At 40.6% G+C, this 14,017-nt stretch overlaps 1 protein-coding gene across 1 annotated transcript in view; it reads left to right on the top strand.

Moving 5' to 3' along the window:
• Window positions 1-11,905, top strand: part of TBX20 (T-box transcription factor 20) — a 35,848-nt gene extending 23,943 nt beyond the window's left edge. Inside the window, exons 7-8 of the mRNA XM_075140733.1 lie at window positions 7,008-7,117; window positions 10,992-11,905. Coding sequence (XP_074996834.1) covers window positions 7,008-7,117; window positions 10,992-11,332 — 451 coding nt within the window. The 3' untranslated portion in view covers window positions 11,333-11,905. The remainder of the gene's footprint in view (window positions 1-7,007; window positions 7,118-10,991) is intronic.
• The last annotated feature ends 2,112 nt before the right edge of the window (window positions 11,906-14,017 follow it).

Raw genomic sequence — 14,017 nt, 5'->3', positions numbered from 1 at the left:
CCCTTCAAATCTGGTTCCTCCAATTCTGCTTACTGTTAGCCAGGCAACTCTTCCCTAGCAGAAAGCCCTCCATGCCAGCTAAAATCTCTTCAGTTCCCAAGCTTTTAAGCACTCATACCCTGGCTCATTTTTCACTTAGGTATTCTATTATCTACCTTTTTACTTGTGCAAAATGGTATAAAAATGTTTCATTTTGCTAGTGTTTTCCACTCATCTCATGCAGGTGTAGGCGTGCATAAGAGGAGGGGATGATGTCAGATCAGACCCACGGTTTCCACCCCAGAAGAAGTTTTCCAGGGACTTCCCCCAGTCCCAGTTTCACAGCACTGCTCTGTCCTCACCTGTCATCCTCATCTTTCTGACTGGCAGTCAGAAAGAAATGGTTGTAATCACCAGGTGAAGTGGAGCTCATGGGCTTGGCGAAGTTAGACTTAAGTGTGTCACTATATTTGGGGAAAAAAAGATCCAGAGAAAGAGTTTTGACATACATTTGCAAGTGTGTGCTTTTTTCCAAGTCAGAGATGAGAAATATAATTTTATCTTTTTTTTTTTTTTCCCGTTCCCTGTATAAAGATAGCTGTTTTTCTCATTTTTATTTGCAGTTGAGAGAAGTGGGGTGGGTATATTTAATAACCTCATGCTCCTTCTTCATAAATGTCATCACTTTTCCCATGTCATGGCTTCAGCCAGGCTATGTCACCTCCATGCATATTATAGCTCTTCCAGAATTGCCATCTGTAGCCAGATGTTCATTGTGAGGGCACCAGTTAACACCACGTTGGAGATACACTTGTTCTTTCTCCTGCAATCATCTAAACCTCGATTTTTCATAATTTAATTCTTGTTTCACTTCTTTCTTTAAATTGCATGTATTACTGGAGTATTGCATTCATCCAGCACTTGCCCAATAGTTTTGACTTTGTGTGAAAGCGTTTGGTGGCTCTGTATTAGCTTTTGGGCCAAATTAGACCTCAGCTCACATGAGCCAAAGTAGTTTGATGGGCCCTGGTTCTTCCCCAGTTGGAAGTGGCTCGGCTCTAACCCAAGCAGTGGAACGGAGCTACTTTGTTCTTGTCGAGGATTTGGTCCGTTCTGTGTCAGAGCTGAATTAGGTTCCTAGGGTCAGCCTGTAATATTCATCTACCAGTATAAGAGCAACTATATGCAGCAAATTAATATGTCTGTATGTTTGTGCATGTGTAAAATAGCCACAAAAAGCCACAGGAACATGAAGGCTGAGTGATATCTGAACAGTGGTTCTGACGGTGTTTGTTGTTCACTCTTAGCTGCTGTTATGGAAATGTATTTGTTCCTCCTGCTGTGTTGGGTTTTTTTGGTTTGGGTTTGTTTTTTTTTGTTTTGGTTTTCTTTTACAGATTTGTTTTTAGCACTTGCGTCTTGGACAAATTAGTCATCTTTTCCCTTAAAAAAAAAAGTTCTACTACAGTGCGACTTCCGACAAGTTTATTTTTGTGCCTTCTCAGCCCATTTATTCCATCTGTCTTCACCTCACCTCACTTCTGATGTCTTCTGTTATCTGGGCTTTCTTCCAAACATACTAACTGGCAGCTACAAAAAAAGGAAACCTTTGAAATGCAGAACTAAAGAAGTCATTCAGACTGCAAACTGATAATTCATACACTTTATATCCTGTTCTGTATTTTTCTTTGTGTTGAACTGAATGGCCAAGAAAAACATGGTTGTCAGTTTTATTATTTTATTCTTTTCCTTCTTTTAATTTTTTTTTATTAACATTGCCTTTTTCTTGTAAAGAAAAAGACAAAAAACAAAAGTAAAAAACTAAATCCCATGACACCAGGAACAGGGAGTGGATTCTGAGGATATCCTTACCTTTTTGCTTACCTAGCACCTGCATAGTAAGGGCAAAAAGAGAGAACACTAACAGGTTGCTCAACTCTGCTCTGAAATTTGCACCTCTTGTAGCCATTCCTGAGACAGTAACTTCTGCAGAAGATATGAGTTCAGAGAGCCTGGCTCTGCCACCTGCTCTTTCTCACCGCAGTCTGGCTTTTGCAAGTTGTCTTCAAAGGAGGTTGAACCTGGCTGCCAGTGGAATGGGTGGCTGCCTATTACATCAACTCCATCCTCTTTGGAGCCATGGTATAGATCTAAGATGGATACTAACCCAGGCCTGGCTCCAGCAAGCTAGTTCTAGATTAGCTTTTCTAACATCTTCTGCCAAAACCAAATATATTGCCTCTGGCCTCCTCGTCCCAAAGGGAGAAGATAGGCTTCCTGTCTCCATCCCCCGGGTGCGCTCTCTGCCAAATTCAGGAAAATCCATAACTTAGGTGCATGCAGGCATGTAGCAGCATCAGTGCTGACAGTGCACTGTGGCCAGGTGAGCCTCTTCCATATCAGTAGGGCTTGTGGTCATGCGCTTCAGAATCAGGGTCATGGTGATCACCAGGCTGCTGTGAATGCACAGCTGAAGCAGAGCAACAGCAAAAGGAGCCGAAAAAAAGAGACAAAGAAGCATCAAAGAGATGCCTGCTACCACCTACAAAGAAGCACTGTTCTTTCATCTTGATTAAAGATCCTGCTCAGGGTAATCTGGGACTTTACCATCTCCCGAGAGAATTTCTATAATCTGGGTTGACAGCAAAAGGAAGTGAGCATCCTCACGCAGGGCCTCGCTCCTCAGCTGCTTCCCAAGTCAGCTCTGTTTTCTACCATCTCCCAGTTCATATCCATGGCAAGATCTTGGGTTTAGTCTGTAAAGTGTTAGTGAATCATTTGTCAGCTACATCAGGATTTTCCTATCTACTTTTGATCCTCTGAGATTCCTCTGTATGTACAGGGCACTGTTAACTAAACAAGGTCAAAGACTCAGCTTGTAGCTGCAAGACATAAAGCATCCCTAGCTGGAAGTTTAGTTTTGGAATCAGTTGCCAGCAGGGACAAGAGTGAAGTGTTCAATCAAGAGGTTAGAACCTGCAGCATGGCAAGATGCTCCCTGTGCACCCTAAAACCTTGCTATTGATAAATTCTCCCAACCCTTCATTTCCTTTGATTCCTGGGTCAAAATTTGCTGGTTTATTTCTCGCACAAAGGAGAGAAGTGCTTCGTTCATAACAAGCAGAGGTTTATTGACAGGGCTGGGCTCAAGGTGTGCTTCTGTCAGAATGCAGATCATTGGGATCAGCCTGAGCTCCTTTCCCAAATTACCTCTCCTCACATTTATCCTGCCTCAGCATCTTCTCTGTGGGTGTGCTAGCCAATACGAGCTTAGTTTCTTCCTCTCCATTTGGCACATGGTTCCTTCTTCTTTTCCTCAAACATCTTCAGTCCCTAACTTGCTCTTCTCCAGCCTGTCATCTGCTACTATTATCCAGTTGTACACATAGCACGGCTTAAGCATAGTAATATATTACGCCTATGTGTGTGTTTTTCCCCTCCTCTGGGTATTTACAAGATATCTGTGAGTTGAAGAGCAGTCTGGAAGACTGAAAATTGTTGGTAGACCACACAAAAGAATTTGACAGAAAGAAGACATCTTTCCTTTATCCAGCTGGCAGCTTGTGATCTCTCAAAACAAAGTTTATTGCTAATAGAAGAAACTGTGGAGTTCTAAGATGCATTAAAAGGTAAAAATTGTTAGGTCCAAGTATTAGATAACAAGTGTCTGATCACAAACTGAGTAACAAAAGTACAGAAGTTGAGCGCTGAGTAACTGGAAGTCACCTTGTTCTTCAGCCAGTTTAGTGTGGGTCAGCTCTGAAAAAAACTAAAGGAAAGCTTTAAAAAAACTCCACCATACTCTTCACTTCCTAATTTTTTTTATTGAGCAGAATCATAAAATGGCAAATATTGATTTATCATTCAGTAATTTATAAAATTATTTCCATAAATCCTTTGAACCACACTGAGATATCTGAAGATGTTGCATACAGAACTATAAAGCCAGAGGTTTAAATTAATGTCTTTCCCTCGTAGTAGTAGTAGTAGTAGTAGTAGTAGTAGTAGTAGTATATTTTTGGACTTTAAAAAAATTATTTTATTGGTCCACTCTACAGAGCACCATATTCTGGATATCCTAAACAGTTCACACTTCTATACAGAGAATTTTCAGGAAGATTTTGAGATTTAAGTTCTTTTGGCCCCGGTTGACAAAAGGGTATAAGCAGGAACCTGTTTTCCAGATTGCCAGCTTTGTTCCTGCATTTTGAACTAGATTTCACAGGCACTTAAATCTTCTTGTTAAAGTTCTGCTTCCTCCTACACATCTACTTTAGAGAAAGTCCTATAGCACCTCTGTTTTTAAAGGGCGGAGGAGGTTGGCCTCCTCTTTCCAACCTATGTAGGAAACTCCACGTTTCCATAGATTAGATGCGTTGCAACCCCCTTCTTCTCCAAGAAGACTTGATCTCCGGGTGGTATTCTCTGAGCATGAAATATTTGAGCATGGTGCAGAAGCCACCACCCCTTTCCTTTGAAACACAAAGGGAAGGAAAGATTATCCCTTAACTTAGGTCACTTGTCCAGGATCGGGGAGACCTGAGTGCAGACTTCAGCTCTTGGTTTTCTAGGTGGAAGAAACAGTGCTTGGTGGGGATAACTCTGAGATACACTTCATGAGTGGAGAAAATACACCACTTCTTGTTTTTCCTTGTTTGCTTTTGCACACTTAGGTAGTTTCCTGCTCAGCCTTTTGCATTTTGTAGGTCTGTTTGGAGGTTTATATGCAGCATGTGTTGTATGCGGAAAGAAGAGTGTCCACCTGAAGGCTGTGGGGGCCGGGGGCCTAAATTCTGGTGTGAATCTCAATGCTTTGCGCTCATGATGTGAATCACTCTCAGAGCCTCAACCTCTAAAATGAAAAATTAGAAGGCATGTTGTGATTATAGCGTAAACCACTAACACGCTTAGGCAAGATAAGCATATACAGTTTTGAATATTAAATCCCAGCTGCACAAAAGGAACTGCTTTTGTGAAATTAGTTGCTTTCCCTGATCCAAGTTTCCTCGTTAGGCTGTTTCCTCTGCCATAAAAACCTTTGCTTCTTGTGCCAATGAATGAGATTAATCTTCTAAAACCTTTAGCATACTACCTGTAACATTATAACATTAAAAATAAATAAATAAACCTACCACATAGTTCCCTGGTTTCAAACTTTGCAGATTCAGGGTTCACTAAGAAGTCATCTCTCTTTTTCCTTTAAAAGAAGACAACCATATAGAATAATAGAGTTCTCTGTCTAGCATAGAAACCCATCTGGAAAGAATTTAGTCTGCAATAATTGTGGGCATTTGATTTAGCTTTAAATCCCTGTAGGTAATTCAAATGTAAATTTATTGGGGTGAGTTTATCCCCAAATCGCCATTGGTTTCAATGTTTTAGAGATGAATTTGGCCCACTGCACTAAAACTAGAGCCTGCATTATTTCTGTTGCATCAGGATATTATTACACGCTGTAATGTCTGTCATTATAAGCAGACCTTTACTAGAAATAAAGTCAATAGAGACAATACAGACGATCACCTGAATCACATTTATTTTTCAGACCTTTAAAGATTAGTAATTCTTTGGTTATGAATATGTTTATAGCCTGGTACCTGAACCGCTCAGACAACACTGGTCTAATTTGTTATTCTGTTATTCTGTACTCATCTGAGATAGTCTTTATGGTTAAGTAAAATTCTTTGCATTTCACGTTCTGCTTCAGAAAAAAAAAAGTTTCAAGAGGCATTCAGCACATAATGTAAACAATGCCATCTGTCTTTTTCTTTGTAAAATCTTCTTCGAGATAGCCCCGATATGCCTACTGTTTTCAATCACTTAAAAGGCAGTAATTCAATTATATCATCCTCTATGTAGGAACTGCCATTGCTTTCAGTCCACTTCCAATCCTGACACAAGTAAATCACTTTGATAAGATCCCCTTTTTATTTATTTTTTTCCAAGGAGACTAGCATAAGTAATGATGCCAGTGATAGACCAAGGACAAAATGACCATAATGGGCTTTCTGCAGGAAAGGAAAACATGTGCCATTGTGATTTATCATGTTACTTGGAAAATGTTTTTCCTTGGAATTTCTGTAACAGCCACACTCTCCGAGCGAAGGGCATTAGTGAGTATGAATGGCCAAATGGTAAATTCAGACAATGGTAAATTCAAATGGTAAATTCACCGAGCAGCAGATTTAAACAGCTATCGCTACCTAGATTTCTTAAATGGGAACAGAAGGTCAAAGCCATTTTGGAAATGTGCCTAGGTCATATTCATCTTTGGTATAATGCCACCTACTTACACGGAAACACGCTGGGAACGTGTAAGGTTGGATCTTCCTTACAAACTGCTATGGCTTATCGTGCAGATATGCCTTCCTTCTATTTAAAAATTGTTTGGGTGACTTCAGTGCTTTGTGCCACCAGTGAGGCAGGGGCCTGGCAGACACGTCTAACCTCCCAGAATAGACGCGGCATGAGATGGGTAGTATCTATAGACTTCCTGCTACAAACTGGCCTCGACTCTGATGCTGAGAGAGCATGGTTAGAGCTGAGCTTCTCTGGACACATCCATCTCTTGCCCCTGATTTCAAAAAAACGGGAGAGCGCCAGATGAGGTGGTCAGGTGTGATGTGAAAGCTTGTTTGAAAGGAGCTGGACCACAGGTGTCTCTTTGAACCCAGCTTGGTCACTCAGCATGAATAACCCCAGAGCTTGCGTTTTCAAATTTGTGAAGAGTGCTGGTCTTATATTTCCTGCCTGAGACCACATCCAGGAAACGCAGTGGGAAGTTCACTCTACTTTGTCTGCTGAAGAAGCAGTACCACGTGACCAGCAATGTTAAAACACCGCAGGCCAAGTTCGGCATTTCCAGGGACATGCTATGAGGTAACCCTTTTGTTAAGTAATTTTGGAGAGTCTGTGTGAGAAAGCTGTGATCTGGACAGGGAAAAGGCAGCATGTTCATTGTATTTAACTGAATTAATTAGGAGACTGTTTAGGATGTTATTGATATGGAACGTTTTTTCCTTTCACAGAGAAAGCGTGGAGAGCCTTATCCAAAAGCATTCCTATGCCCGATCCCCCATTCGAACCTATGGAGGAGAAGACGACCTCGGAGATGACAGCCAGGCAACACAAAGCAGAGGTAGGAAAATGTGCTCATCAAGTAAACTGTAGTGACCTAGTTATGCTTGAGAAAAGGAGGACCACAGTCAGGACTGTGTTACTCTGAAGCATTTCTCTGACGTGTCTCTCTGCTATGAATTCCTGTAATGAAGAAGAATACTTGTTACCTTATGGCTCTTCTGGACATCTGATATACCCACGGCACTGGTGTGGGTGGCTAGTTCAGGAGGCAGCTCTAGAGGTGCCTATACAGCCTTTGCCGGCAGAAGAGAACTCTCTCTGCTTCCTCTTCAAGGTGGCTGAAAAACATCTTTTCATGTTTCATTACCGCAACTTCATTACCATGGTGCTGAGAACAAGCTAATACTCCCCATCCCTTGGCAGGACTTACTAGCTGGGACTCAGCACCCTTTGCAAAGTACCGTGTAGATGTGCCATTTGCTCCAGCCTTCTGTGAACAGAGGACTTGGTTCTGACCATCTTCAACCAGTTTGTGGTTAACCTGCTTTGCTTCTACAAGAAGAAAAGTCCATAGCTCCCTGGAAAATTGATGCTTAATTGTTCTCTCTTGGTCTGTAAAAGGTGCTTTTCCTGCTGAGGCAATACACCTCAAATGCTTTATCAAATGGTTTGTCTACTTTAGCAGTCGCAAAAATAGTAGCAAGGCAGAGTTGTTCTTTGTGGGGATACTTGCTGGACAAATTGCATCTGTCATAATTTGCCACTGGAAATCGATCTCAAACCCATCCTGTGGGATCGCTGACTAGCATAAACTTGCGTTGCATTATACTTTGCATGTTGACTTTGTGACCTGCCTGATATGCAACAGCCACTTGAGGTAAAGCAGTTCTATCTGCCTTCCGACTGGCAGTGCCCTTGTCTTGTCCTCTAACTTCATACAGTGTTGCTAAGATAAGAGCATTATTTCTGATCATAAGCTCTTCGGACTTGTGCAGGGAAAACACACTTATTTTTAACCACGAGTTGCTCTTCAACAAAATGTGATTAGGTCGGCTTGTTCATACACGTCTATTCCAAGAGCAGTTCCTTAGATTGCGGAGTTTCTGGAGGAACTCCTCAGCTGGTACAATGCCATCCTTTCACATACTTCTGGGGGATTACCTCGCTTCACGTCAGCTTAGATCCGAGGCCAGTTATTGTTGAAGATACTGTTAAATTTTCCCTTACCAGAAGTGCTCAGAGCAAGGCACCTTCTCTCCAAGAATTACATTTCTCCCTGGTATGATGTCCTCCTTTGGGTGCACGAGGTGACCCTCAGTGTGAGAACTGGCCTTTAGAGCCCTTCTCTTCTGAAGAGAATCCCGAGGAAGGTGTCACAGGATGAAGGAATAGTTTATTAAAATTAATTTTATGTACAATATATACAGAGTACAGTTCTGCATTTGCTTGCAATATGGGAAATGAGTAAGTGAGGAAGATGATGAGTTGTGGCAACCAACTTTTTTCTAATCTGGGAGCCATATGCTAACATAGGACGTGATTGTTCTGGGCAACCAGAGGCACGCACGCAGGGTAAAACATACTGCTCTTGCAGATGAGTACCTTGTACTGCCTTCACTCTCTGTTTAGGTCTGGTGTCTTTAAATAAGGAAAAGTCCTCAAAGATATGAGGAGAGAAATAGCGATCTTACTGTAACTCCACGGACATTTTTATTTCTTCTGATGGATTTGAAAACTACCCTGCATGGAAAATTGAGGGGTGTCCTTCCATATGTGTGAGAGTTGACAGCCAAATACAAACACGCTGCTGGGTGGTGTGTGTTTCAAGCTCTCTGAGGCCTCGGCGACCTCAGAATTACTACAGCACTTTTCCTTGCTGCTGGCAAACGTGGTACGTGAGACTTTTTTGAGTACTAAGTTGCAGTTAGAGACCATTGCAGTTGGAGGAGGAAAGGGCCCTTATGAGGGCCCTTCCTCATGAGAAGGAATCACATACTTTGTTCTGTGTAGAACAAAGAAAGTCTATCACTGCTATTTATTTCTAATTACATCCAGAGCATTCTCATCTCAGCCAATTTCAGCCGTCTAAAGATGGAAGTGGCTAGCCTTCAGTAGTATATTTATCACAAGAAGTCTGTTTCCAAAGGAATTAACAGATATGAAATATATAAATCCAGTTAAAACCCTTTAATGCATAATGTCTGGGTGCCTGTGCTCCAGCATCCACACGCAGGATTCGTGGTAGCCACCTGGAACAGGGCCAAATGTAAACCTTCTTGTCAAATCCAGATTCGCATCCCGCTTTCCCTGTAGTGCAATAATGCCCAGGTATCCCCTGATTTGTAAAGGGGTTCGCTCTGGTCTGCGAGTATGGTGTTATCCTTACAGTTCGGCTCTGGATCCTAACCTCCCAGCAGTTAGGGTTTGGTTCAGTGGTGGGGTCAGGATTTGGTTCAAGTCCGTTTCTACTGCTGAACCAACACAATTTCTCTTTCCTGTTACTGGACCGTTTTACTTGTTTCATTAAGCAGAGGAGGAATTAATCAAGAGCAGCTCTTTTTCTGATTTGAGAATATATCCCTAAAGAGATTTATGATTTTTTTTAAAATAATAATTTGCATTTTTTCTTTCTATTGTTTCTTTCTATTGCTCATAGTTTAGTTTTGAGTAAGTGGCTACGATAAACATAATTCCAATAAGTTTGCCTTGACAGATAGACGTCTTCACATTTTTACTTTTCACTCAATTTTTTTTCATTTGATTTGGATGAACCTATCTTCTAGAATCAGTTTTATGAAAATAATACCTGTTGTAAAATTTGTTTTCTCAGAATGTTTTGCAATACTGGCTTGAAATTATATTTTGCCAAATATTCTTGCCAGTAAATTTATTTCTTAAAGTAAGAAACATTTTCTCAATGGACAAAGCTGGACAAGAAAGAAAATACTGAAGGGACATGAGTTGAATTACTCTTTGAACAGGAATAAAAAATAAGAGTTTATTTATAGGATTTTATTGTATTCCCCATTTTTAGAAATCAGACATCTGATGATGACCAGATGCATAGAGGAACTGCAGAGGTGAAGGGCAACACCATCACCAGATTATTTGAAAATGACCATGTATAATTATCAAAACAAATTATTCATCAGTTTCCCAAAAATTTTACTGTCAAAATAAAATAAGTAATTAGTTCTAATTTATTTCCTTTTTTTCTGATTTTGCAATCTTCAGAGAAAAAGTGTTTCAAAGAAGTGGAAGAATTTGTGAAAAGAACTTTTGGCACTTTTCAGATTAAAAAAATACCAAAGAAACCACTTCCATTTGATCAAAAGTAGATAATTACCCTGGGAGCAAGTTTTTAATATTTTTGCGCATTTCATTTAAAACACACACCTCTTACTATGATTTAGCATTACTGTTTTTCTTAGAGCACTCTACAGAGTTGGAAAAATAACAAATGTTTTGACATTTTAGAATTTTTTATTCTATATTTTGGAAAAAGTCAAGCTGAGTGAAAAGATGCAGTGTTGACAAGTTTTACTGGGGTAAAAAAAAAGGATGCAAAACAGGGATGCAATGCAGTGAGATTCCACGTCAGAGTAGATGCTTCAGTGTTTAGTGGCAGCATTGCAAAGTTCTTCAGTGTTTAATACCAAAAATGTCCAATGTGCAAAGCTGATTTAACCGCTCAAGCCACTGCAACCAGCTTCTTAAAATGGAAATTTGTCTAAGATGCGGTGATAAAGGACAGCGACTGGCAAATAATAATATAGAGAAAGATATAAGGAGAAGTATTTGGGAAGTATTTCCAATGACAACTTGTCATTATAATTAGCTGTGCTGTGAAAGACTTTTTCTCCCTTTTTGCTATTTTACCAGCTTTGTGTGTTGCAGTGCAAACGTCAGGCATTCTTTCTCTTTGCTTGCAGGGTCAGCTTTTACAACATCTGATAACCTGTCCCTCAGTTCCTGGGTATCCTCCTCAACCAGTTTTCCTGGATTTCAGCATCCACAGTCTTTGAGTGCCCTGGGTACCAGCACTGCATCCATAGCTACACCCATTCCTCATCCAATCCAAGGATCTCTGCCTCCATACAGCCGCCTGGGAATGCCTCTTACACCCTCTGCTATAGCCAGCTCCATGCAAGGTAGTGGCCCCACTTTCCCTTCCTTCCACATGCCTAGGTACCACCATTATTTTCAGCAGGGTCCTTATGCAGCTATCCAGGGACTGCGTCACTCCTCCGCAGTGATGACGCCGTTTGTATGACTGATGTAAGACAAGAGAAACATGAGATTTTTAAACAAGCAAGTTTGATATGAAAAATACAAGGGACCTTCCTGAAAGGCCTGTGGCAGGAGTGCTGAACTCGTAACAAACCAGCTAAGAAAATACATTATGGATATAGATTCCTCCGTTGAGGGATCACAAGAAGCGTCCATGCAGCTTGGAGCTGCTCACAGATCTATGTGTAACACAGCCGAAATGGATCCCAAAGTTCCCAGGATTTTTGGTCCCGTGCAGCTTGTTCCAAAGGTGCATTATACCTAGCAGAAAGAGATTATGTTCATGCAGCAGTGTACAAATTAATTGTGTATAGGTCTTTTTTCATACGCTAGAAGAATTCTGAAAAAGGCAATACTCTTACTCATCTTCATCTCTTCTTGTGACTGATGAGCATCTAAACAGAAAAAAATGTATTGCTATAACTTTGAGCGTGTTTTAGGCTATCTCAGCATACATTCGCTGGGAATGGGAAAAAGTGGAGAAGGCCACTGTCCTTTTTAAAAGACTGGCTTATATTCACCAAAAGCAGTATTTCTTAATTGCTACTATAATCCCAAAGAGAAAATTATTAACAAGTCTGTCTTTCTTTCTTTGTTTCTTTCACAAAACACTATCAGTTCCAAAAAAGAACTGTGTTACGGAACTGTAGCAGTAATGATGGATTCTGTCCTTCAATCTAAAAAAAAGTTTGTCCTATATCCTAGGATTTAACTGTCTGTTAAGGTATGATGAAGGAAAATGTTGATTTGGGAAATTCTGTTACTTAAACTTAGAAACCCAAGATATCAAATCAATGCTTGGTTGCTGCTGCGCTTGCCACCTGAAGACCCTGTTTCTAGCTGCAAATGTGTACCAAGATAACCTAATTTCAGGCTAGATCAGTCTATAAACTCTCTAGATCAAACTAGAATCAATGGACTGGTATAAGAGGAGTGGCATGGGAGTATCCTTCCACTTGTTCTGATTTTCTTGGATTTGGTCATGGTTGTTACTATACAAGCTGTTTGACCAGGAAAATGAGGGTTGTACTGTCCCAGTAGTATGGTGGAGTTTCCTTGGGAAAATATCAGTGCAGTACTTCACATGTAATTTTTTTTATTCATATCTGCCTTTTTTGAGTTAGTAATTAAGGTTCTCATTCAAAGTACTTTTTCTAGTACGTTATGTCTGATGCAACAGAGGAACTGTGGAGGTATAAGAAAAATTGACCTCTCTGCAGAGAGCTAGCATGAATCCTTTGCACTGCTGAAAAGAGTACCAGTGCGATGCTGGTTTTCTGCATGGCGGGAGCTGGGATTTCACTGTAAATAAGAAGTCAACACAGAGTTTCTGTGTAGAGTTGCATCCAAGTTATAGATGATAACACATCTACTGATAAAAAAGAACTAGCAATCCAACCTCATATATTAAAGATCTGTGTAGAGCTGGAACACAGAATAGAAAACAGTCTTTTTTGGCACTATTCTCCTCTACTTTTGACCAGTGCGTATTGGTGTCATATGGTAAGAAGCGGAGTGCAGTACACTGAGTCACCTATCTCCCATCTCAGTGAAGTGCAAGGCAAGTCACGTGCCTTTTTTTTTGTCCCATTGCCTCGTCTTAAATGCCCGATCACACCGAGCAATGACAACCTCCCAGGCTTTTCCCAGTTTCTGTTGTAGGCCAGTACTTACATCCCACAGATAAGGGGCATCTTTATGTATTTCCCAGTAGTTGAATTTAAAATCTTGTCAAATTGGCCATTTCAGTTGCCTCAGTTATCTGCAGTATCATCCTAATTTCCCTTTACTCACTGTTGGACCTGCTGGTAAAAAATGACCGGAGGCAATTTGCAACATTTGTGCTCTGTATGTGAATGAAAACAAACTTTTGTTTCCAGTTTTTGGGTTCAGAGCTACTACAAGGAGGTCCATAAATGCATATAATAAGCCAGGCTCTGCAGTATTTAAATGTTTTAAAATCAGACACTGATTTTGGCTTGATGTAACCAAATATTAGATTTTTCTCCAGGCTGTCAGATTCACTTGAACAGTGCATGTTGTAAGGTTGTGCCTATTCATGACCCGTTTTGATATAAGCCCCCTATTTTTCAGGAAATTAGACGATACTGGCCCCACAACAAAAAAAACTCTTCAAGTACATATATGATTCCACAGAAATGAGAATTTCACGGGAGATTTGGAAGAAACTTTCAATCCCTCTCCTTCAGTTGCTTGACTTCTGTAAGAGTTGTGTGAAGGTCCTATCAGGACATGCACTAAAGCCTGTGGGGAAATTCTATTTCTTTTCTCTCTTTTGTTCTGCAGCTCCATTAACTTATCTGGAGTTGCAGGGGATATGGTTAGGTTCAGAATTCAAGTCAGTAGCTTTAATGCTGATACTTCCATCAGGAAATGGTCAAGTAAGTAGGCAGCTTTCACATGACTCCAGAAATAAGTTTGAAACAGGTAGACTGACTTAGGCACACTTTACAAGTCACATAATGCCTGCTCATACATTGACCTGTCCTTCCTTCATGAAGCAAATTCAGAAAAATAAACTGTACAATCTCTTTAGCCTTGTCCCAGTCCCTGTTCTGGAAACACCAATATTTAGCATGCAGAAATGCCCCTGATACTGTTTCAGAGAAAATTCTCCAGGCCCTTCCAGGAAAATGAAACTGGGTTT

This window comes from Calonectris borealis, chromosome 2 (assembly GCF_964195595.1).
Source record: "Calonectris borealis chromosome 2, bCalBor7.hap1.2, whole genome shotgun sequence".
In the NCBI taxonomy this organism is placed as follows: Eukaryota; Metazoa; Chordata; class Aves; order Procellariiformes; family Procellariidae; genus Calonectris; species Calonectris borealis.
The sequence above is the reverse complement of the archived record's forward strand: the minus strand, read 5'-3'. Positions and strand labels throughout refer to the sequence as shown.